This window comes from Carcharodon carcharias, chromosome 16 (assembly GCF_017639515.1).
Source record: "Carcharodon carcharias isolate sCarCar2 chromosome 16, sCarCar2.pri, whole genome shotgun sequence".
NCBI classification, from domain to species: domain Eukaryota; kingdom Metazoa; phylum Chordata; class Chondrichthyes; order Lamniformes; family Lamnidae; genus Carcharodon; species Carcharodon carcharias.
The window spans coordinates 5,439,247-5,457,739 of NC_054482.1; the positions used below are offsets into that span (position 1 = coordinate 5,439,247).

Below are 18,493 nucleotides of genomic sequence, written 5' to 3' on the forward strand. Positions count from 1 at the left end.
TGCCCTTAGACCCATTTTCTCAGCCTTTTCCCTAACCATCCTGCAAATTTGCTCTCAACAGATAATTACCCAGTTCTCTTTTGAACGTAGTGATTGAATCTGCCTTCAGCATACTCTCAGAAAGTGCATTCCAGCTCCTAGCCACTCGGTGTAAAAAAGAGATTTTCCTCTTGTCACCATTGGTTATTTTGCCATTCACCTCATATCACTGTTTTCCAGTTCTTAATCCTTCCACCAATGGCAACAGCTTCTCCCTATATCTACTCTATCCAGACCCCTCGTGATTTTGAAGGCCTCTATCAAATCTCCTCTCAGCCGTCTTCTTCTTCAAGGAGTGCTGTCTCAGTTTTTCTCCAAGTAGTGCTGTCTCAGCTTCTCCAATTTTTCTATAGAACTCAAGTTTCTCAACCCAGGGACCATTCTCATGAATCTTTATCTGCACTCTCTCTAATACCGACACATCCTTCCTAAAGTACAGTGCCCAGAACTGGATGCAATACTCCAGCTGAGACATAACCAGCGTTATGTACAAGTTTATCATAACTTCCATGTTTTTGTACTCTATGCCTCTGTTTATAAAGCCCAGGATCTTGTAAGCTTTATTAACCACTTTCTCACCTACCCTGCTCTTCCACTTTCAATGATTTGGGCACCTTATCCCCAGGTCCTTCTGCTCCTGCACCCCCTTTAGAATCGTACTCTACCTGATATTACCTCTCCTCGTTCTTCCTTCCAAACTGAATCACTTCACACTTCTCTGCATTAAACTTCATCTGCCACTTGCCCACCCATTTCACCAAATTGGTCTATGTGCTTCTGAAGTGTAACGCTATCCTCCTCAGATTTCACAATACTTCCATGTATTGTATCATCCTCAAAATTTAAAAGTTCCTGTACACAAAATCAAACACATTCCCTCATCAACCCTCTATGTTATCTCATCTCAGATAAGCAAGTTAGTTACAAACGATTTGCTCTTAAGAAATTCATGCTGCTAGCTTTGTCCCAAATTATCATTGCTGAAAGCTTTCTCACCAGCAAGGTTAAGCTGCCTGGCCTGTAGTTGCTGGGCTTAACCTTACATCCTTTTTGAACAAGGGTGTAACAACTGAGATTCTCCAGTCCCCTGGTACCATTGCCCTATCGAAGAAGGATTGAAAGATAATGGTCAGTGTCTCTGCAATTTCCTTCCTTACTTACTCAGTATTTTCAGATGCATCTCATCCAGTCTTGGTGATTTGACATCTTTGAGTATGCCAGCCTATCTAATACATTCTTGTCATTAATTTTTAGCCCATCCACTGTCTCAATACCCTATTGCACAATGATGTGGGCAGCATCTTCTTCCTTGGTAAAGACAGATGCAAAGTATTCATTTATTACCTCAGCCATGGCCCTTTTTGCTGTGTGTAAATCCCTCTTAGATCCCAAATCAGCCCCACTTCTGCTTTTTACCACCCTTTTACTATTTATATGCCTAGAGGAGACTTTTGTATTCACTTTTCTGTTCGTTGCTAGACTCTTCTCATCCTCTCTGTTCCTCTTTTTTTTTTACTGCCCCTCTCTACCTTATATATTGAGCCTGATTCTCAATTGTATAATTGTATCTGTCATATGTGCCCTTTTTCTGCTTCACCTGACTCTCAATGTCTTTCATCATCCAGGGAGTTCTGGATTTGTTTGTCCTCTCCCCAAGTCTATCACATCTTTAAAGGCAGTCCATTGTTCAGTTAGAGTTTTGCCTGTCAAACTCTGATTCCAACCATCAATACAAATGGAACAGAAAAAAAAATCATTACAAGGTAACGTCTATAATGACAGGCCTTAAATATTGATCAAAAGTTAAATTTGATGCACAGGATGGATTAAATTAAACCATGGATGAAATGAAAGCCATTCATGAAACTCTGTTGCAAATGTGTTTACACCTGTGACATTCGCACATTTGGTTACAATGCACATTTTTGCCTCTCTCCTTTTGTCTGTAAGCAAAACCCCATTAAAATAATTATAAACATTAAACCACAAGCTCTAGATTTTCAAAACTGCGCTAGACAACATGCAAACATTCTTTAACAAGATAAGCTTTTAGAATTATAAATTGCCATTCTCCAATAAATCAATAAGATTTTATAGTTCCTTTACCAATACTTTACCATTAAGAGGCAACTAAGAAAATTGCAATTGGCCTGCAAAGAGAGACTGTTCCAAAATGTTGATGATTCACTGCCAATTTCACCAATCTAAACAGGGAGGATTTTTTTTCGAAAGCAATCAAATTAATATCTGTGATCAAGTATCATTTGTAAGAATAATGTAATAAGAGATAAACCTGTTGCTTGCAGAATTCAATGATGTGTGAAATTACTAGCCTTTAATATTTACATAAAAAGGTTTTGTAGTCCGTTTGATTATTCTAAGCAGTAATCTGAACTTCAAACAAGGAATATTTTTTCTGAATATAAGCACCGAGGGAAAATTATACTGAGTTTTGTGTATTATGATGTATTATATCCTGCCACATAGGATACAGAAAACATAATTCAGTATTATAACATAATTTTTAAACCTTAATCACTACTTGTTCATCTATTTTGTCTTCTATCATACTTATTTCAACTTTAACTTCTTGCACTTGGGTCTTGACCCTTGAACTTGGTTTCTCAGTTTCAAAAGATATATCAATATAAGGGCTCACCTAATTGCTCAGTTAATAAAGGCAGCACACAACAGAGGTATGTAGACCAGAAAATCCGAGGTTCATGGTCTGTGCTGTGAGCTTTGCTGCAAAGCATGTATGTGGACAGGATCAGACTTGGCTGGAGTTGCCTGAGAGTGAGCTAATTGCTTGCTAACAGAATTACAAATTGTTACAGCACAGATGGAGGCCATTCAGCCCACTGTGTTTGCATCGGTTCTCTGTAGGAGCAATTTATCTCGTCTCACTTGCCGCATTCTCCTCATAGCCCTGCACATTCTTCCTTTTCAGGAATCCAATTTCCTCTTGCATGCTTCAGCCGAACCTACCTCAACCACAGTCTCAGGCAGTACATTCCAGATCCTAACCGCTCATTGCACGACAAAGTTTTTCCTCATGTCACCATTACTTCTTTTATCATTTACCTTAAATCTGTGCCCTCTGATTCTCACTCCTTCCACCAATGGGAACATTTTTTCCCTATCTATTCTGATTTTGAATACCTGTATCAAATCTCACTATTTACATTTGAGCATAAAAACTGGTCATATGGGCAAGAGTTTAACAAGATGAACAACTTTAAATTCTTGTTTTTAATCATTTGACATTGTTAATAAAATGTACAATTGTTTTAATTCTTGAAAGAAGTTAATTCAAAGTTTTTTTTATTCATTCATGGGATGTGGGCATTGCTGGCTAGGTCAGCATTTATTGTCCTTCCCTAATTGCCCTTGAGAAGGTGGTGGTAGGCCACCTCCCTGAACTCCTGCAGTCCATGTGGTGTAGGTACAGCTACAGTGCTGGTAGGGAGGGAGTTCCAGGGTTTTGATGCAGCGACAGTGAAGGAACGACGATATATTTCCAAGTCAGGATGGTGTGTGGCTTGGAAGGGAGCTCCCAGGCGGTGGTTTTCCCATGTGTCTGCTGCCCTTGTCCTTCTAGATGGTAGCAGTCGTGGGTTTGAAAGGTGCTGCCTAAGGAGACTTGGTGAGTTTCTGCAGTCGATCTTGTAGATCGTACACACTGCTGTCGCTGTGTGTCAGTGGGGGAGGGAATGAGGTTTAGGTTATTATTTGTTTCTATGGGTTTTATTTGCAGTTAAATTATCTTATACAAACGAAAATTTTCAAAAGTTCATTCATAATAGCCATAGTGAAATATCAATAAGTTCAATGTATCGCTGAATAAATACATATGTCAAAGCTTTTCATTTTGTACTCCAGGACATTCACAAGAATACCAAATGTAAAGGGAACAATTTATACTTCATGAGAAGCGAGTGCTGATTGATTGGCAAGTGAACTCTGATTGGCAGAGGCGTGGCCATGGAGAATGCACCAATTAACCGATGACTAACAGTTAACTGCCATGCTTTATCTAAATTCAAACAAGGCAGCTTGTCTCTGAGTGGTCAAGGCATTGCCCTGGGGAATGAAATAGAGAATGGCTGTTGCCTATTTTGTTCCATTAAAACAGGCACAATATGACAGGCATAACTGAACAAAATAGGCCACAGCCATTCTCTGGTTCATTCCTCAGGGCAATGCCTTGACCAATCAGAGTCAACCTATCTGGTTTGAATTTAAACAAAGCATGGCAGTTAACTGTTAGTCGTCAGTTCACTGATGCATTCTCTATGCCAATGCCTCTACAAATCAGAGCCCACTTGCCAATTAATCAGCACTCTCTTCTCACTAATGGTTGACTAATGTCCTTTAGGAAGGAAATCTGCTGTCCTTACCTGGTCTGGCCTACATGTGACTCCAGACCAATGTGGTTGACTCTTAAAAATGCCCTCCGAGCAAGGGCAATTAGGGAAGGGCAATAAGTGCTGGCCAAGCCAGCGATGCCCACATCCCATGAACAAATAAAAACAACATTTGGTATCCTTGCATATGTCCCATTGAGTGCAAGGCGAAAAGCTTCAATGTGTCTTTTTTCAGTGATACTCAAGTTCTGTACTACCAAATTCAATGTGGTTGCTTGAACCACTGATCAATTACTAATTAAGTTTAAGTACTGAAAGATGAAAGCACATGAAAAGAATTTGTCTATCATTTCTCCAAAAAACAGTATTGCATTTTAAATCATTGCCCATGTAATTTTCAAAATATGTAACTAAAATGTGAATGGAATACTTCACATAAAATAATTACAATAGCTATTACATGACATTAAAAATAATATGTTTTTAAGGCGCCATTTATAGATAGTTAAAGATAAAAAAAAATTGTACTTTTGAGTATCTTCACAATCACAGAGAATGCAATTCAAGAGATAGCCAGTCATTCTTACCATCTCTGTTCCAAATTTGCATTTATTCCCCAAACAGTACTTGAGCCCAGCTGATCTCATCCTTCCATCCTTACTGCCTTCCTATTACAGCTTTAGATCCTTCACAATAGACAATAGCTAAATCGCACAAAAGTAGTCCAGATCTGAAAATGTTTTGTTTCCTCATCAATGCATTGAGTATCAGCCTAAATTATGGCACTTATGCTCATGCAGGGGACTCAGTGACCCAGAGGCAAAAAGATCTCCCAACCAAGCAAAGCCAATGCCCAATGAATCCAAAATAAAATGCAACTTCAACAGCCAAAGAGTGCACTTAATTTCCTTGAAAACAATGCATTCACATTACCAGTGCTGAGAAGTAGACATGCTCTCACGAAAGCCCTATTAAATACATCACCCCAACATGTGCACACCAATAACTAATTTCCAAGAGAGGTATAACAGTTTCTGAAAAGAACACCTGTAAATAGGTGCATTTAAATAAGTTTTAAAAATCAACAGACTGGGCTGAAGAAATAATGTTCATTATCGTCATTTTACCCCTGCAGAGTAATACATTGTCAATTTTATTTAAAAGGTCTTTGTTAGTCAAGGGCATTAAGGATCATGGAACCAAAGTCAGGTAGATGCAGGTCAGCCATCATCTCTTTGAATGGAAGAAGAAGCTCAAGTGGCTAAATGGTATACTCCTGCTCCTACATTCCTATATAACTTTCACCTTAAATTTTATTAATGACAATTTTTCATACATGTGCATTTATTGTCAGATTGAGTACAACAGGTCTTATTTTACTGAAACCAGGAAGCTTGAACACATATTTATTTGCGTAACTTTAATAACAATTACCAAATCAATTATGATGTTTCTGGAGACTGAAATTGGTCTTGTTCTTACCCCGTATTAAAACAACGGCAAAACTGCAGTAAAACTTATTAAGGTTTCCACCTGGAAAGAGTCAAAAGGCAGTCTTTCAAAGTTACATTTACAGACCTGCATCAACTTTATTTGCCAGCTGTGGACTTCCACCTTAATCCTGCTTCTACTTAAGCTTTGATTAACTTTTACTTTCAAAAGTCAAAGGTTAAATAAAGGAAAGGAAATGTTTTCCGTCAAATAACTTACTGACCACTGACACCAACTTCGAGCAGAAACGCAGCTCTTAGTAATCAAGTCAAACAGAGGAAGCTGGTTTTCCAAAATTTAACTTGAAATGTCTAGGGGGCTACTTTCTTGTGTAGAAAATTGACACAAAATGTGTAAAATTGAAACATTGTGCTTTTAAGGGGATTTGCCTTTGGCAATTGATGACTTCACTTCGATTGGAGCTACACCACTACAAAGGCTTACCTTTTTTTGAAAAAAATGTGAGTTTGCTTGTTAGAGCACTTCCTTTTGTGAGTGAAGGTGACAATTTAACAATCGCAATGCCTTAAAATCAAAAGCAGACCAAATATTTTAATGATGGTTTCATGTCACTGCTGGATGAAGGGTATACTGCAGTCTTGTCCCCACAGATTACAATGCCTAAGCTGTTTACAGAAGCAATGCAGTGAGACAGTTAAAATGAAAAGTTGTCAGAATTAAATAAGAAATGCATTTTCCATAAATATAACCATTACTGTGTTATATTAAATTGAACAGAGAAAATTTGATTGAACACCATAGAGTAGCTTGGGTTTCTGTCCATATGCACAGTGCATGCTTGTAATGATGTTAACAGGATTTATTTGCCACAGATCATCCGTTTTGATGCCTAAAGTATAAAAATAATTCAACAGAATATAAACACTACATTAAACTACTTTTTAAATTAATTCTTGGGATGTGGGGTCATTGCCAAGGCCAGCATTTATTGCCCATTCCAAAGTACCATCTACGTACTTCATTTAATTGATCACTTTTAAAGTCCTTTTTAAAAATTGAAACAATTTTTATTTTCGTCCTTCTCCGAGTCCTTCCCGCTCTCCCACCCCCAGACACCAAGAAGGTGGAAAAGGGAAATGCACACGGTTAGCACAGATGCTACTTTCACTGCTTTCATCCAAACAGAAGTGCTTAAATCTACCCTTGGATAGTTTTCCTAATTTTCTCACCCTCCCTGTGGGGAAATACTTATCCATGACAATACAGCTCAAATACATAACTTGGCATGTGAGGACTGGGTGTAAATCTGTGCATCACCTTTAGTAGAGCACACTAGTGCTGAACTGCAACTCTTTCAGAGAAAGCAGACTTGAATAATAATTCGGAGACGCATGAGGACTGCTTACTTAGAAGAAAATTTATGATATTTGGAGGTCTTTCTAAAGGTGCACAGCTTAAAATGTTTATATATTGGAGAAGAAAAAGCCCTGGAACAAACAAAATTTATTGCACTGACTGTTAAAATCTGATGTAATTAAAATGAGGTTTGTAATTTACAAATAGGAAAATTCTAACCAAAAATCCCTGAAGTCCCATCATTGTTGTAGTTTTTAAATCATTTTTGATTATCCTCATTAAACGAGAACTAAAAGCACTTCTTGCACACATGAACATAATCTTCGTGGTTTGAGAAAACATGCTCAATGATTTAAGAGACTGTAAAAAAAAAAATAGCAACACCTCAAAATATGCACTCCTACCACAATCCTATCACCTTCGCCTAATTAAGGGATGTCATTTCATATAAGGCTTCCATGTTACAAAAAATATTTGCACTGATAAAGTGCTTTTCATGACTACTGAAGGTCTCAAAGTACTTTACAGCGAATGAAGTACTTCTGAAGTATAAACACCGTTGTAACATCGGAAAGGAACCCACTTCCAGTGGTAAAATGGCATGCATGGATGCTTCTTCAAGTGGATTCTCATGAAGAAATTAAAATAATGCAAAATTAAACATCTGATATTACATGGAATATACCAATTTTCCAGAGAGACAGATTCCTAACAACAGTACCTGATTGAAAACATTTTCAAATATAACTTCCTTTCGCTACTTGCCATTTTGCATAGCCCTAAGGAAGAGTCATATGGATTCAAAACGTTAACTCGGTTTCTATCTCCATGGATGCTGCAAGACCTGCTGAGCTTTTCCAGCATTTTCTATTTTTATTATAGAAGAGACCAACAAGTCAGCGTCGTTTACACAGGTCACAGAACCACATGTGTGGACCCAAGCAGCAGTTCCAAAAGTGATGTCACACAAGTCACAAACAGACAGACTATTTTAATACATTTATAGTTTCAGTAAATGGATTGTGTACTGTAATCTTGTTGACAACAGTAAAAGTGATGTGCTACATGAAACATGCTAACATTTTATTTGTGCAAAGCACACTTTTTTAATATAAAATCATAATACTAATTTTGTAGTATTTGCTGTATTACAGTCATTGCAAGCTGTGTAACTATTTATTAGTAATGGCTGTGGTCATTATTAAGGTTCATCACTACTCATCCTTATGTTATGTATGCAACATGCATATATCTCCAAAAGTAATTCGAGAATGTATTGGGGGGGGCGGGGGGGGGGGCAGGTGGGGGTGGTTGACAAAAACTGGTTTTAAAAGATCCTTAGGATTCGTGCATTTTTTACAACATAAAATGTAAAAGTCAATTGCTTAGTTGAAGTAAATACTGCACTTTAAACTCAAACAAAATATATACTTCATATTTTATTAACTATTTTAGATTATGTTATGTACAATGGTCAGTCAGCAGTATTTATTGAAACAAAATACTTAAATAGTAAACACTGTACTGACAATGATAACAAATTCTAACACTGAGCCGACTGTTCTAAGAAAGGAGAACATTGAAATCTTCAGTGACAGGTGCAACTAAAAACATTTTTCAGAGAATACAGATTCTTCTGTTCTGACATTACAACAGCTAACGAAGTTATCTTGAAGAGGAAAGATATGGTTTCTGGCAGAATAGCTAGCTTGCACGAACAGAAAATACTGAAACACATCTAAAACAAAATCCCAAAAATAAGCAAGTGGCTACCAGAAACAGGGCGACCTGCTGAAAAAAAATCCTGTTGTCAAACTATATGCTCAAATGTAATTTTAAGATACAACATACAGACAGCCCTTTCTGAAACAATAACAAGTTCTGCAATATTATGCATACTTCCCTCAATCTACAAGAAGGGCAAAAATTACCTTGGTCCTGCATCAAGGTGAAAACCAACATACTTTACAAAAAGTTACAGCCCATTCACATTGGCAAAGAGAATAGTGATTGTGGCATTTCGATTTATGACTGCAAGTCTGACAATTTTGTTCCTTTAGTTCTGATATCCAAACAACCAGTAGTGGGGTGAAAAAAACAGTACCCTGCAAAGTCCTACACTCCTCTGAACAGATTTTCAGCAATTCACCTCAGGGAATTTCTCTAGCAATTAAGAAAGTTCTTAGAAATTAAAATTGTCAAAAACACTGTCATAAAGTTGGAAAGCTCCGTGAGGAGTTATACCACTTCACTACCCCTTTAGGTGGATCAAATGGCTTCAGCCAGTCAGGCAACAGCTGTATTTTACCTCTTCTGATCTGCTGTTGTTAAAGCAGATGAAAATCCAAATTTGCATTAACAATTACGATGGATTTTTTTTTCAAAATAAAACCTCATTATGTTAGCATAAATGACAACTTCAACCAAAAGCCAAGCCAGTTGATGATATGCAGCAATGGAATTAACAGTGAAGACAAAGGTATCCTTAAAAAAGGCACAAAAACATAACACTCAAACAGTATAGTGTGCCACCTGTGCCAATAATCTGAACTTCTACCTTTGTTTGAATTTATGAAAAACTGCAATTTGGCAAGCCACAAATTCCCAAATAAAAAGAATGTTGGAAATACAAAGTTGGTCAGCCCAAGAAGAGATAGGTTAGCATTTTGGGTGTAGTCCAAGGTAAGTAGAAGGCTCTACAGCCAATATGTTAACTCATCTTTTCTCTAACAGGTGTCGATAGACGGCAATTTGTTTTAATTTCAGATTGTCTCCTTTTAATAATTAGAAGTTTCTTACCAACAACATGCATTTTTATGGTGCCTTTGATTTAGAAGAAAATCCTAAGCTACTTTGAAGAGTAATCAAAAATAGGAATGCTGAGCCAAAGAAGGAAATATTAAAAGGGCTGAGCAAAAGCTTGGTCAGAGAGGTTTAGGGAAGGGATTTCAGGCTATGAGGTATGGCTGCAGACACAGCCAACAGAAAATCGCAGTATCATAAAAAGTTTACAGCACAGAAAGAGGGAATTTGGCCTGTTGTGTTTGCGCAGCTGTAAAACAAGCCACCCAGCCTAATACCAATTTCCAGCATTTGGTCCATAGCTCTGCAGGTTACATACACTTCAGGTGCATATCCAGACACCTTTTAAATGAGTTGAGGGCTTCTGCCTCTACTACCCATTCAGGCAGTGAGTTCCAGATCCCTACAGCTCTCCGGGTGAAAAAAATTAATAGTGGTGTGAGGAGAAAATGGAGCGCACAAAAGGCCAAAGTCATGGAAATTGAGAGTTTTTGGGAGGACATGAAGGGAATGAGAATTTTTAAACTTCAGAAATTTGGAGAACACGAAGTAATGTAGGTCAGCAAGGAAAGGAATGATGGGTGAGATGGATCTTTTGTGGGACAGCGTATGGGCTACGTTTCAGATGAGGATGAACAGGTGAAAGGTGGGAGGTCAGCCAGCAGAGTCGAATACTGAGGTGACAAATGCATGGATGAAGGTTTCAGCAGAAGATGGACTGAGGTAGGGGGCAGCGGTTGGCTATATTACAAAGGTAAAAGTCAGTGGAGCTTGTAACGGAAAGGAAAACTCAACTCAGATTCAGATAGGATGCTAACAGTCTGGGTTAGCATGAGACAGTGGTCAGGGTCCAGGATAAAATCAGTGGCATGGGAATCTAGTTTGTAGTAGAAGCTGAAGAAGATGGCTGCAACCTTACCAAGGTTCAATCAGAGGAAACCAGGAATCATCCAAGACTGCAAGTTGCACAAACAGTCTCATATCAGAGGCAGTGAAGGGATGAAGAAAATAATAGGGAGCATGAATGCAAGACATCACGAACAAAATCCCAAAGCAACAGTCATCATGATTGGGCACAACAATTAATCAAAAAAAAATGGAATCAAATGTAGTGGGTTCAGCAGTAGGAACATAGGAACAGAAAATTTATTTATCCCCTCAAACCTGTTCAATGAGATCATGACTGATCTGCAACCTAACACCGCATGCTCTATTGCCTTTGCTGTAAACCCCTTAAAACCTTTGGTTAACCAAAATCTATCAAACTCAGTGCCAGTGGATGAGCCTCACAGCCTCCTGCAAAATTTGAGACATTAATTGTACTTCAATACCTTTTTGCATTTCTTAAACATGCTACATGCAATTCAATTTAATTCCACATACCTGAGGATACAGACACAGACTTTACATCCTGATGTTAAGCGACAGAAACCGAACCTCTGTTTGCTTTCAATGTCAGTAAGCACAAAAGTGAAGTGCTGCCCCACTTGACTCTGTGAAACCCTGAAAATAACCATGTGCAACATTAATTGGCAAATAAAATCTTCATGGTCAGAGTTGTCAACTGTCTTAAAGGAAATAAAACTGCAGCACAAAATGTCAAATCATGATGGTTGAGGAAGGCTGAAGAGAAATGTTATTAAAAGGATAATTCAATTAGAACAGCAAATGCTGGAACTTTCAAAACGGAAACAGAAAATGTGATATATAACAGGGTCAGCCAACATCTGCAAAGAGGAGGCAGGTTGTTGACTTTCCATTTGTCCACCCTTAATCAGAACTCAAGATTGGCAGATAAGCAAACATTTTAATAAGATTTAGGTAAAGACAGAAGAGGGGGAAGGGGAACAATTATTAAACGGACAGTTTCACTGTTTTAAGTTAATTTTAATGAAGTGTCGTTTTTGCCTCAGTGAAAGTTTAAAGTAAAAATCACAATATGAACTACAAATGAGTGCATCAAAAATGTTAGTATTGTGTGTGCAACTTGAACCACCTATGTTAGAAAGAGGCAGAGAAGGATCTGAACTCTCATTTTAAACTCTTTCATGGTTCTCTTACAATAATAAACATTAGAATTTACCAAGCGTACCAATTTTAAGCCATGTTTCTAATGTTAAATAGGGCTATCAATCTTTAATATTAACAAAAAGTTTGACATTTAGTTTTAAATTCAACAGAATGAAGTAAAGTACCTCTAAACCCAAATTATCATGTAAGCATGATCTCATTATGCTTGCACATATTTTGGTTACTCCTTGCCTGAACAAAACATTCACAAACTTTCATAATGAATGTTTGGTTTTAATTCATTGCCTCAACTTCTATATTTTCAAAACAACACAAAGAACTTAAGTCTGTTGGGCGCAAAAATAAGCCTGAGCAATCAATACACACTACATCTCTCATTAAACATTTGATGGCATAATAACAATTTCAAGGAAATATGAAGTTTTCCTCTTAAAAAGGAAGAGCGCTGCTGTTCATGGAAGCATACATTCAAACTAACATTGCTGCTTAAGGGCAGTATGCCTAAGAGGAGATAGTAAGAGTGTGATCAGAAGATGAACAGCTGAAGTATATTAAATGAATAGTGCAAAAAAAAAATCGAAGTTCCTTTATAAGTTGATAAAGAAAATCATAATTTCATCAAAGGCTGTTAGTACTTGGCAGTCAGTGTTGGTGCTCTTGCTTCTTCCAAAGCCCAATTCGAATCAGTAAGCACACCACTGGATGGCAGCAATGGAGCCTAGTTTTACACACATATAAGCCTTCAACCAGGCACATTTAAAACCCACCCCAACAAATAGAGAAAAAGGCTCATTCATAAAGGTTCACAAGAATATTCACAATCAACTGGAAGACTCAAGTGTGAAGACTCAAGAGGATGTCATCAGTTAAAAGGTCAATGCATGGGGCTTAGATTTTCAAAAGCTGCTGCAGCAAAAGAAAAGGCACCAACACACCATTAAGTGCACATAAGGCCTCTCAAAATGAAAGATTTATCAATGTATTTTTTTTTAAATTGAAGTGTACACCCAGTCCTTCAGCCATCAACTGGCACATATACACAGCATAGTCTGCTGTTTGCCAAAAGACCTCAAAAATTCACTTAGCCTCCATGGTGGGGTTTTAGAAAATGTTCGCTTCAGATTGGATTCTATTTCAAAGCAGAGGGTCAAATGTAAAATGATTGGTTTATCACGCAATACTGTACCTTTCAACATCAAAAGGAAAGCAAAATTTCGGCACAGTCTGCAGCACTTCCTGTGAAGAATAATAAAAATGTTAGGCTCATGCAAGACTTGGATCTGAATCACTACTGTATCTACCACAGAAAGTCTGAGAATAACCTTCTGAATTAAAACCATATACAAATAGTTGTTCCTGTATTGAAATAATCACCCTTAATGAACTTCATTGATTATTAACAAGAATCAAATTTATGCTTCAGCAGACTGTACTGACAATGGTAAAGGAGCACCAGGAGGGAATAGCTTGGCCTAAAGGGCATTAACACCCCCTCTCATCCCCACTGGGATCCCCTTCAACAGGACCATATGGATTTTACAAGCAGCACTGCACCATATGGGTAAGCCACGTCTGCTGATACATGCATCACAGGCTAGCCACCAGTTTTGAGTCAACAAGGGCTTCAGACGCAACATGTGCTGACAATGCAAATTGGGAAAAACATTAAATGGTGGCAATAAAAAAATGCCAAAATTTAAAATAAATGCACCATCCTCATTTACACTAAAAAGTTTCAGTAGATTTACTTGAATTGCAAAGAAAATACACATGCCACATGTCTTGAGGGAAGCATTTCATCTCGCATGCTATGCTTCAGTAAATCTAGATTTTAATAAATCTAATAGCAACATGACACAACAATAAAACACTATATGATCAACAACAGCAGCCATTTAATTTACAAGGTCTTAAACATAGCTCAAAAAAGTCATTTTATATCTTTCTATAAAACTTACAAGAACTTGTAATGATACTGAAGCATGCCAATGTAATTTTTTACCCTCCGCAATTGTTAAAAAATTGGGGTTTTTTTTGCAGGTATAAAGTGGGGGGAATCTTGAACTGTTTTAAAGATTAGTTTTAATTTAGTCAAGGATTCTACGAACTCCAATTCCTTGACAACTCACAATTTATAACAGAATAAACTTTATGAAAATAGTGTAAGCTTTATTTGAAAAGATGGTGTGATGCATAAATGAAACCCACATCTTATTCTTTGGTCTTTAGCAGGATTAGATTAGTGAACAATACCTGTTACTACAACCAAAGCAGTTTATCAGAGCGATCTGGACTTGGAAAATCCTCAACAATTACATCGACTGTACAACTACCTTCCTTCAAAACTTTATTGCTTTGAATTCTGCTTTGTCATTCACGTTCCAAATTAACTACATTATGCTGGTTTTATAGGCCTGTGTATATTATACCCAGATTTATAAATGTGGGGCTACTTTTTAGTTTGGACCGTATAATTCACTTGATAGCATACTAAAAATACAACTCACATTATCCATTACTGTGCATGTACAAACATCAAAAATTACTTGTGAATTTCATCGTTTAATGCTACAAAGGTAAATGGGATGAGCTTATTTTTTAAAAAGTGCTGTTTTCCAGATTAAAGAAACAGTTACCAGCTCAGTAGTAAATTGCTAATTCAGTGATTAAATGGACAGATGTAAATCAAGTCATTTATTAATTAGCTGGTCCTTTTCTATATCGAAGAAGCAGGGACTAAAAATATTGTGCAACAGAAACAAGTATTCTGTGAATATCACCCTCCTCTCTCCCTCCCCCCCCCCCGCCCCCCCAAAAAAACAAACCATTTTAGCAACACAGATCAGTTTAAAACCTAATCACCACTGTTTAGAATTCCTCTCTTTTTCTTCAGAATACAACCCAAGCTTTCTACTCGCTTCCCAACTGGCACAGGCAGCCCTCAGGGAGGTGGCATGGTTTTTTTTAAAAAGCTCAATGCTCTTTTAAATTCATGCAGCCAGCAGGTCTATAGACTCAAAAACAGTTCAGACAAAAATTGGTTGCACCACTTAAGGGACAGCCTAGTTCAGCTGACGACTGGGATTCCCATGACAGGATAGATGGGGTTACTTACATCAATCAATGAGGCGCTGTATCAGCTCCTGCACTGGATCTCATGCTAATTAAAAGGCACTATCCACCACCTTAACTTTATTAAAGACTATACATGGAAAGCCAAGCTATCCTTTAAAAACAGGCTCTGCAGATCTCAAATATGCCAGCCGCATAGCAAGCAGCCTTGGCAAAAGTAACGGTTATACTATACATCAGAATATGTATCACACAATTTCAATTATTGACCAGTTCAGCTGGAGATTTGCTATCCATTAGCACAGCAGCATTTGTCTGCAATTCTCAAATGGTAGCGTAGGTTCACAAAATCTATTTCATCAGTGAATTGTCAAATTCTTAAACTTATTTTCTTAAGTGGAAGGTTGAAGAAAACATTTGCCAAACTACTATGTTATGCCCAGTGGGATAATGGGATAACCGCTGTAGATATATTCTCTAATTTTTTTTAATCAATGCCTCCAATAGTACCGGGATGATACCCACATGACTCTCCATTCTTTCACTGGGAATAGAAAGACAGTTTACCTGGGTTGACAAATTAGCTTTCTGTTTGAACAAGGAGCAACAAAATTCCAAACTAAGCATAGCATACTTATTAAAACTGCTGACAATAAACTCCCTACAAAAATTGAAATTGGTAGAAGGGAGATGCTTCCTTCAGGAGAGTGAAGATAATCCTTTGAAGCAGGTAATCTAACACTTTTCTTCATCCAAACAGCCACTGCATACTGGAGAAGTCTTGAGATCAGTAACTTGGAAGGCGATTGTGACTCCTTTCAGATTAGACGAGGCACAATTAAAATGATCAGCCAACTCTTTTTCTCAGCTTTGGCCAACGAATCAAAACAACGAAGTGTAGAAGTGCAAATAGTGAGCTTACAAATACTGAACAAAGTAACCTTTTTTGAAGTTACCCCACATCATTAAAAAAATCAAGTTCAATGACCTTAATCAAATGTTTCCCATCCACAAAATAACAGAAATTTAGGACTATACCCTGTGCTAATTAATTGCAAACTGACACTAAATCTAACCCATAAAATGTATGTGCTTTGGTCTGAAATGGTAGAACCGGTAAAAGTCACTATTACCTGAACAATTGGCATTCGTGCAATTAATCTTAGCTCACAGAAACCTAAAGAAAAACACACCGGTTTATGAATCTTGCTTGTAAGATGGGGTTGGAAAAAATGAAGTTAAATTGGAAACAGAATCCTTTTAATGGAACGGATATAGGGAGGGTGATTCCTAAGAGAATCTTTCAGGAGGAACATGGAAAATTCTAAGACTTGCAGCATCACCCCTCCTATAACTTGATATCAAATTCAAGTTCAGATCATTAACTGATGGAACCACTCCAAATTTAAGTTGATTCATGTGTTAATATATCCAGTTTTCTGGACAAATACAACAATATGAGATAAGTTTATTATTTCATGCTCTGTGGTGGATAACTTTCTGGGAGCAATTAATATAACCTCTATAGAAGAAAAGGGTCAGATGACTAATAGTCATTCCCTTTCAATGGTCATGTCGTCAGAGGATTTCTGCATCCAGATAGGCAGTTTTGCACTGCAATTTGGACAACTAACTCTTCGTCTGTAGCAATGAGTTTGGATCACTACTGCTCAACATCAGCTGAAGACAATCCTCTCAATCACGACAAACAGATGAGCCAGGTGAAGCTCCAACAGGAAAAGCCATCGCAAGATTGCAATCCAAATGCTATTTAAACAGGAGCTAACAGCTGTTCACCATCATAAACAGGTCCATGTTCAGAAATCACCATGCCCATAAAGTTCTTTCTGGCACTACCAATTCAATCATTCCTTCATGTAAGTGCGTGAAACATTGACTTAAGAGAATACGTGTTCACACCAGTGAAATGCTAAGCCCATGTGTGGCTGCATCAAGGTGTGCGTTGACCCTCAGTACGCAAACACCAGGTGTCACTACGTGCTGAGGTTCTACCTGTTCCCGGTGTTGTGAAGGATGGGTCTGGCCACGCTGCCGTGGAACGCTCCAAGTAGTTGGACCGTGCCGTACTACCGGTCCCTCGTGGGAAAATTTCTGCAGAGAAACACCTTTGACCACAAGTCCATCAGGCAGTGGTCAGCACATAACGTCTTAAAGGCCCTGAGGGAAAAGGAGAAGGTGGACCCGGTTGGATGGTTCCCCGAGCAGACTGACTAAGTCATTTGGCAGAATGCCTCATCGCCAGAACTTTCCAACAAGCACCAAGACATAGCTTGGCTGCTGGTGAGAAAGGCCCTCCCTGTCAGATCCTTCCTACATGCCAGGAGTCTCACCCCCTCGGCACGTTGCCCTCGAGGTGGCTGTGGTGGGGAAGAGACCATTGTTCACCTCCTTGTGGATAGTGCCTTTCAATGAAGGTCTGGAGAGAGATGCAGTGGTTTCTGTCGAGGTTCATCCCGAGCAGTTCTGTGACACAGGACTCTGTGCTCTACGGGCTGTTCCCAGGGACACACACCGAGACAAACATCAACTGCAGCTGGAGGATCATCAACTCGGTAAAAGACGGTCTTTGGTCTGCCTGAAACTTGTTGGTCTTCCAGCCCAAAGAGTTGTCCCCGATCAAGTGTTGCAGACTGGAACATTCCAAGGTCCAGGACTACGTGCTGAGGGATGCACTAAAGCTTGGGGCAGCTGCCGCAAAGACCCAATGGGAAAGGGTCGCTGTCTAAGACCTTTCTGCCATAGTGCACTGAGGGGCTGGGAACTGTAAAGAGCCCCTCGGGCTGTACAGCTCAAAATGAATGTCTGCCAATGATTGTAATATTCATTTTATTTGTACTGATACACCTTGTGATTCATGTTGTAAAAGTTGAACCTGATTGTATTTTTGTGATGGTGATTTTGAAATGGTTTGAAATGTTGTTGAAGATTTATGAATAAAGTATATTTTTGCAAAAAAAAATGTTAAGCCATGAAAGTTCACAGGAGTATTCTATACCGATGGCCAAACCAAAATGCGCACTGGCAAGAGACTGAAAATGCATCCCCCTGGTTTCTAAATAAAACAGAAACTTGTCCCATGGCAACATACTCACTGGCTGTGAATGAAAGCACTTATGAGCATCATGTCATGGTTTGGCTCGAAATCAGAATCCCCATAGTCGACAAGAAAATGGAGGAAATACTGAAGTGCTGTTTTTGCCATCTCTACAAACCACTGTGAAAAATCAAAACCGTATAGCAAAGATAGAACTGAGATTGTGGACTTGCCCTGATTTATAGACATTTGGACATTCCACTGGGTTAGAATAGTCATTCCAGTTCCTAGATCTACAACTGAAGCTCTTTTTCTCATC

At 38.3% G+C, this 18,493-nt stretch overlaps 1 protein-coding gene across 2 annotated transcripts in view; it reads right to left on the reverse strand.

Moving 5' to 3' along the window:
* The window catches only part of dennd1b (DENN/MADD domain containing 1B), a 277,534-nt gene that overhangs the window by 145,308 nt on the left and 113,733 nt on the right, over positions 1 to 18,493 (reverse strand). For both annotated transcript variants that reach the window (XM_041208107.1, XM_041208108.1), the window contains exons 4-5: positions 13,234 to 13,283; positions 11,400 to 11,519 (exon numbers count right to left, since the gene is read on the reverse strand). In XM_041208107.1, the coding sequence (XP_041064041.1) occupies positions 11,400 to 11,519; positions 13,234 to 13,283 (170 nt within the window). The remainder of the gene's footprint in view (positions 1 to 11,399; positions 11,520 to 13,233; positions 13,284 to 18,493) is intronic.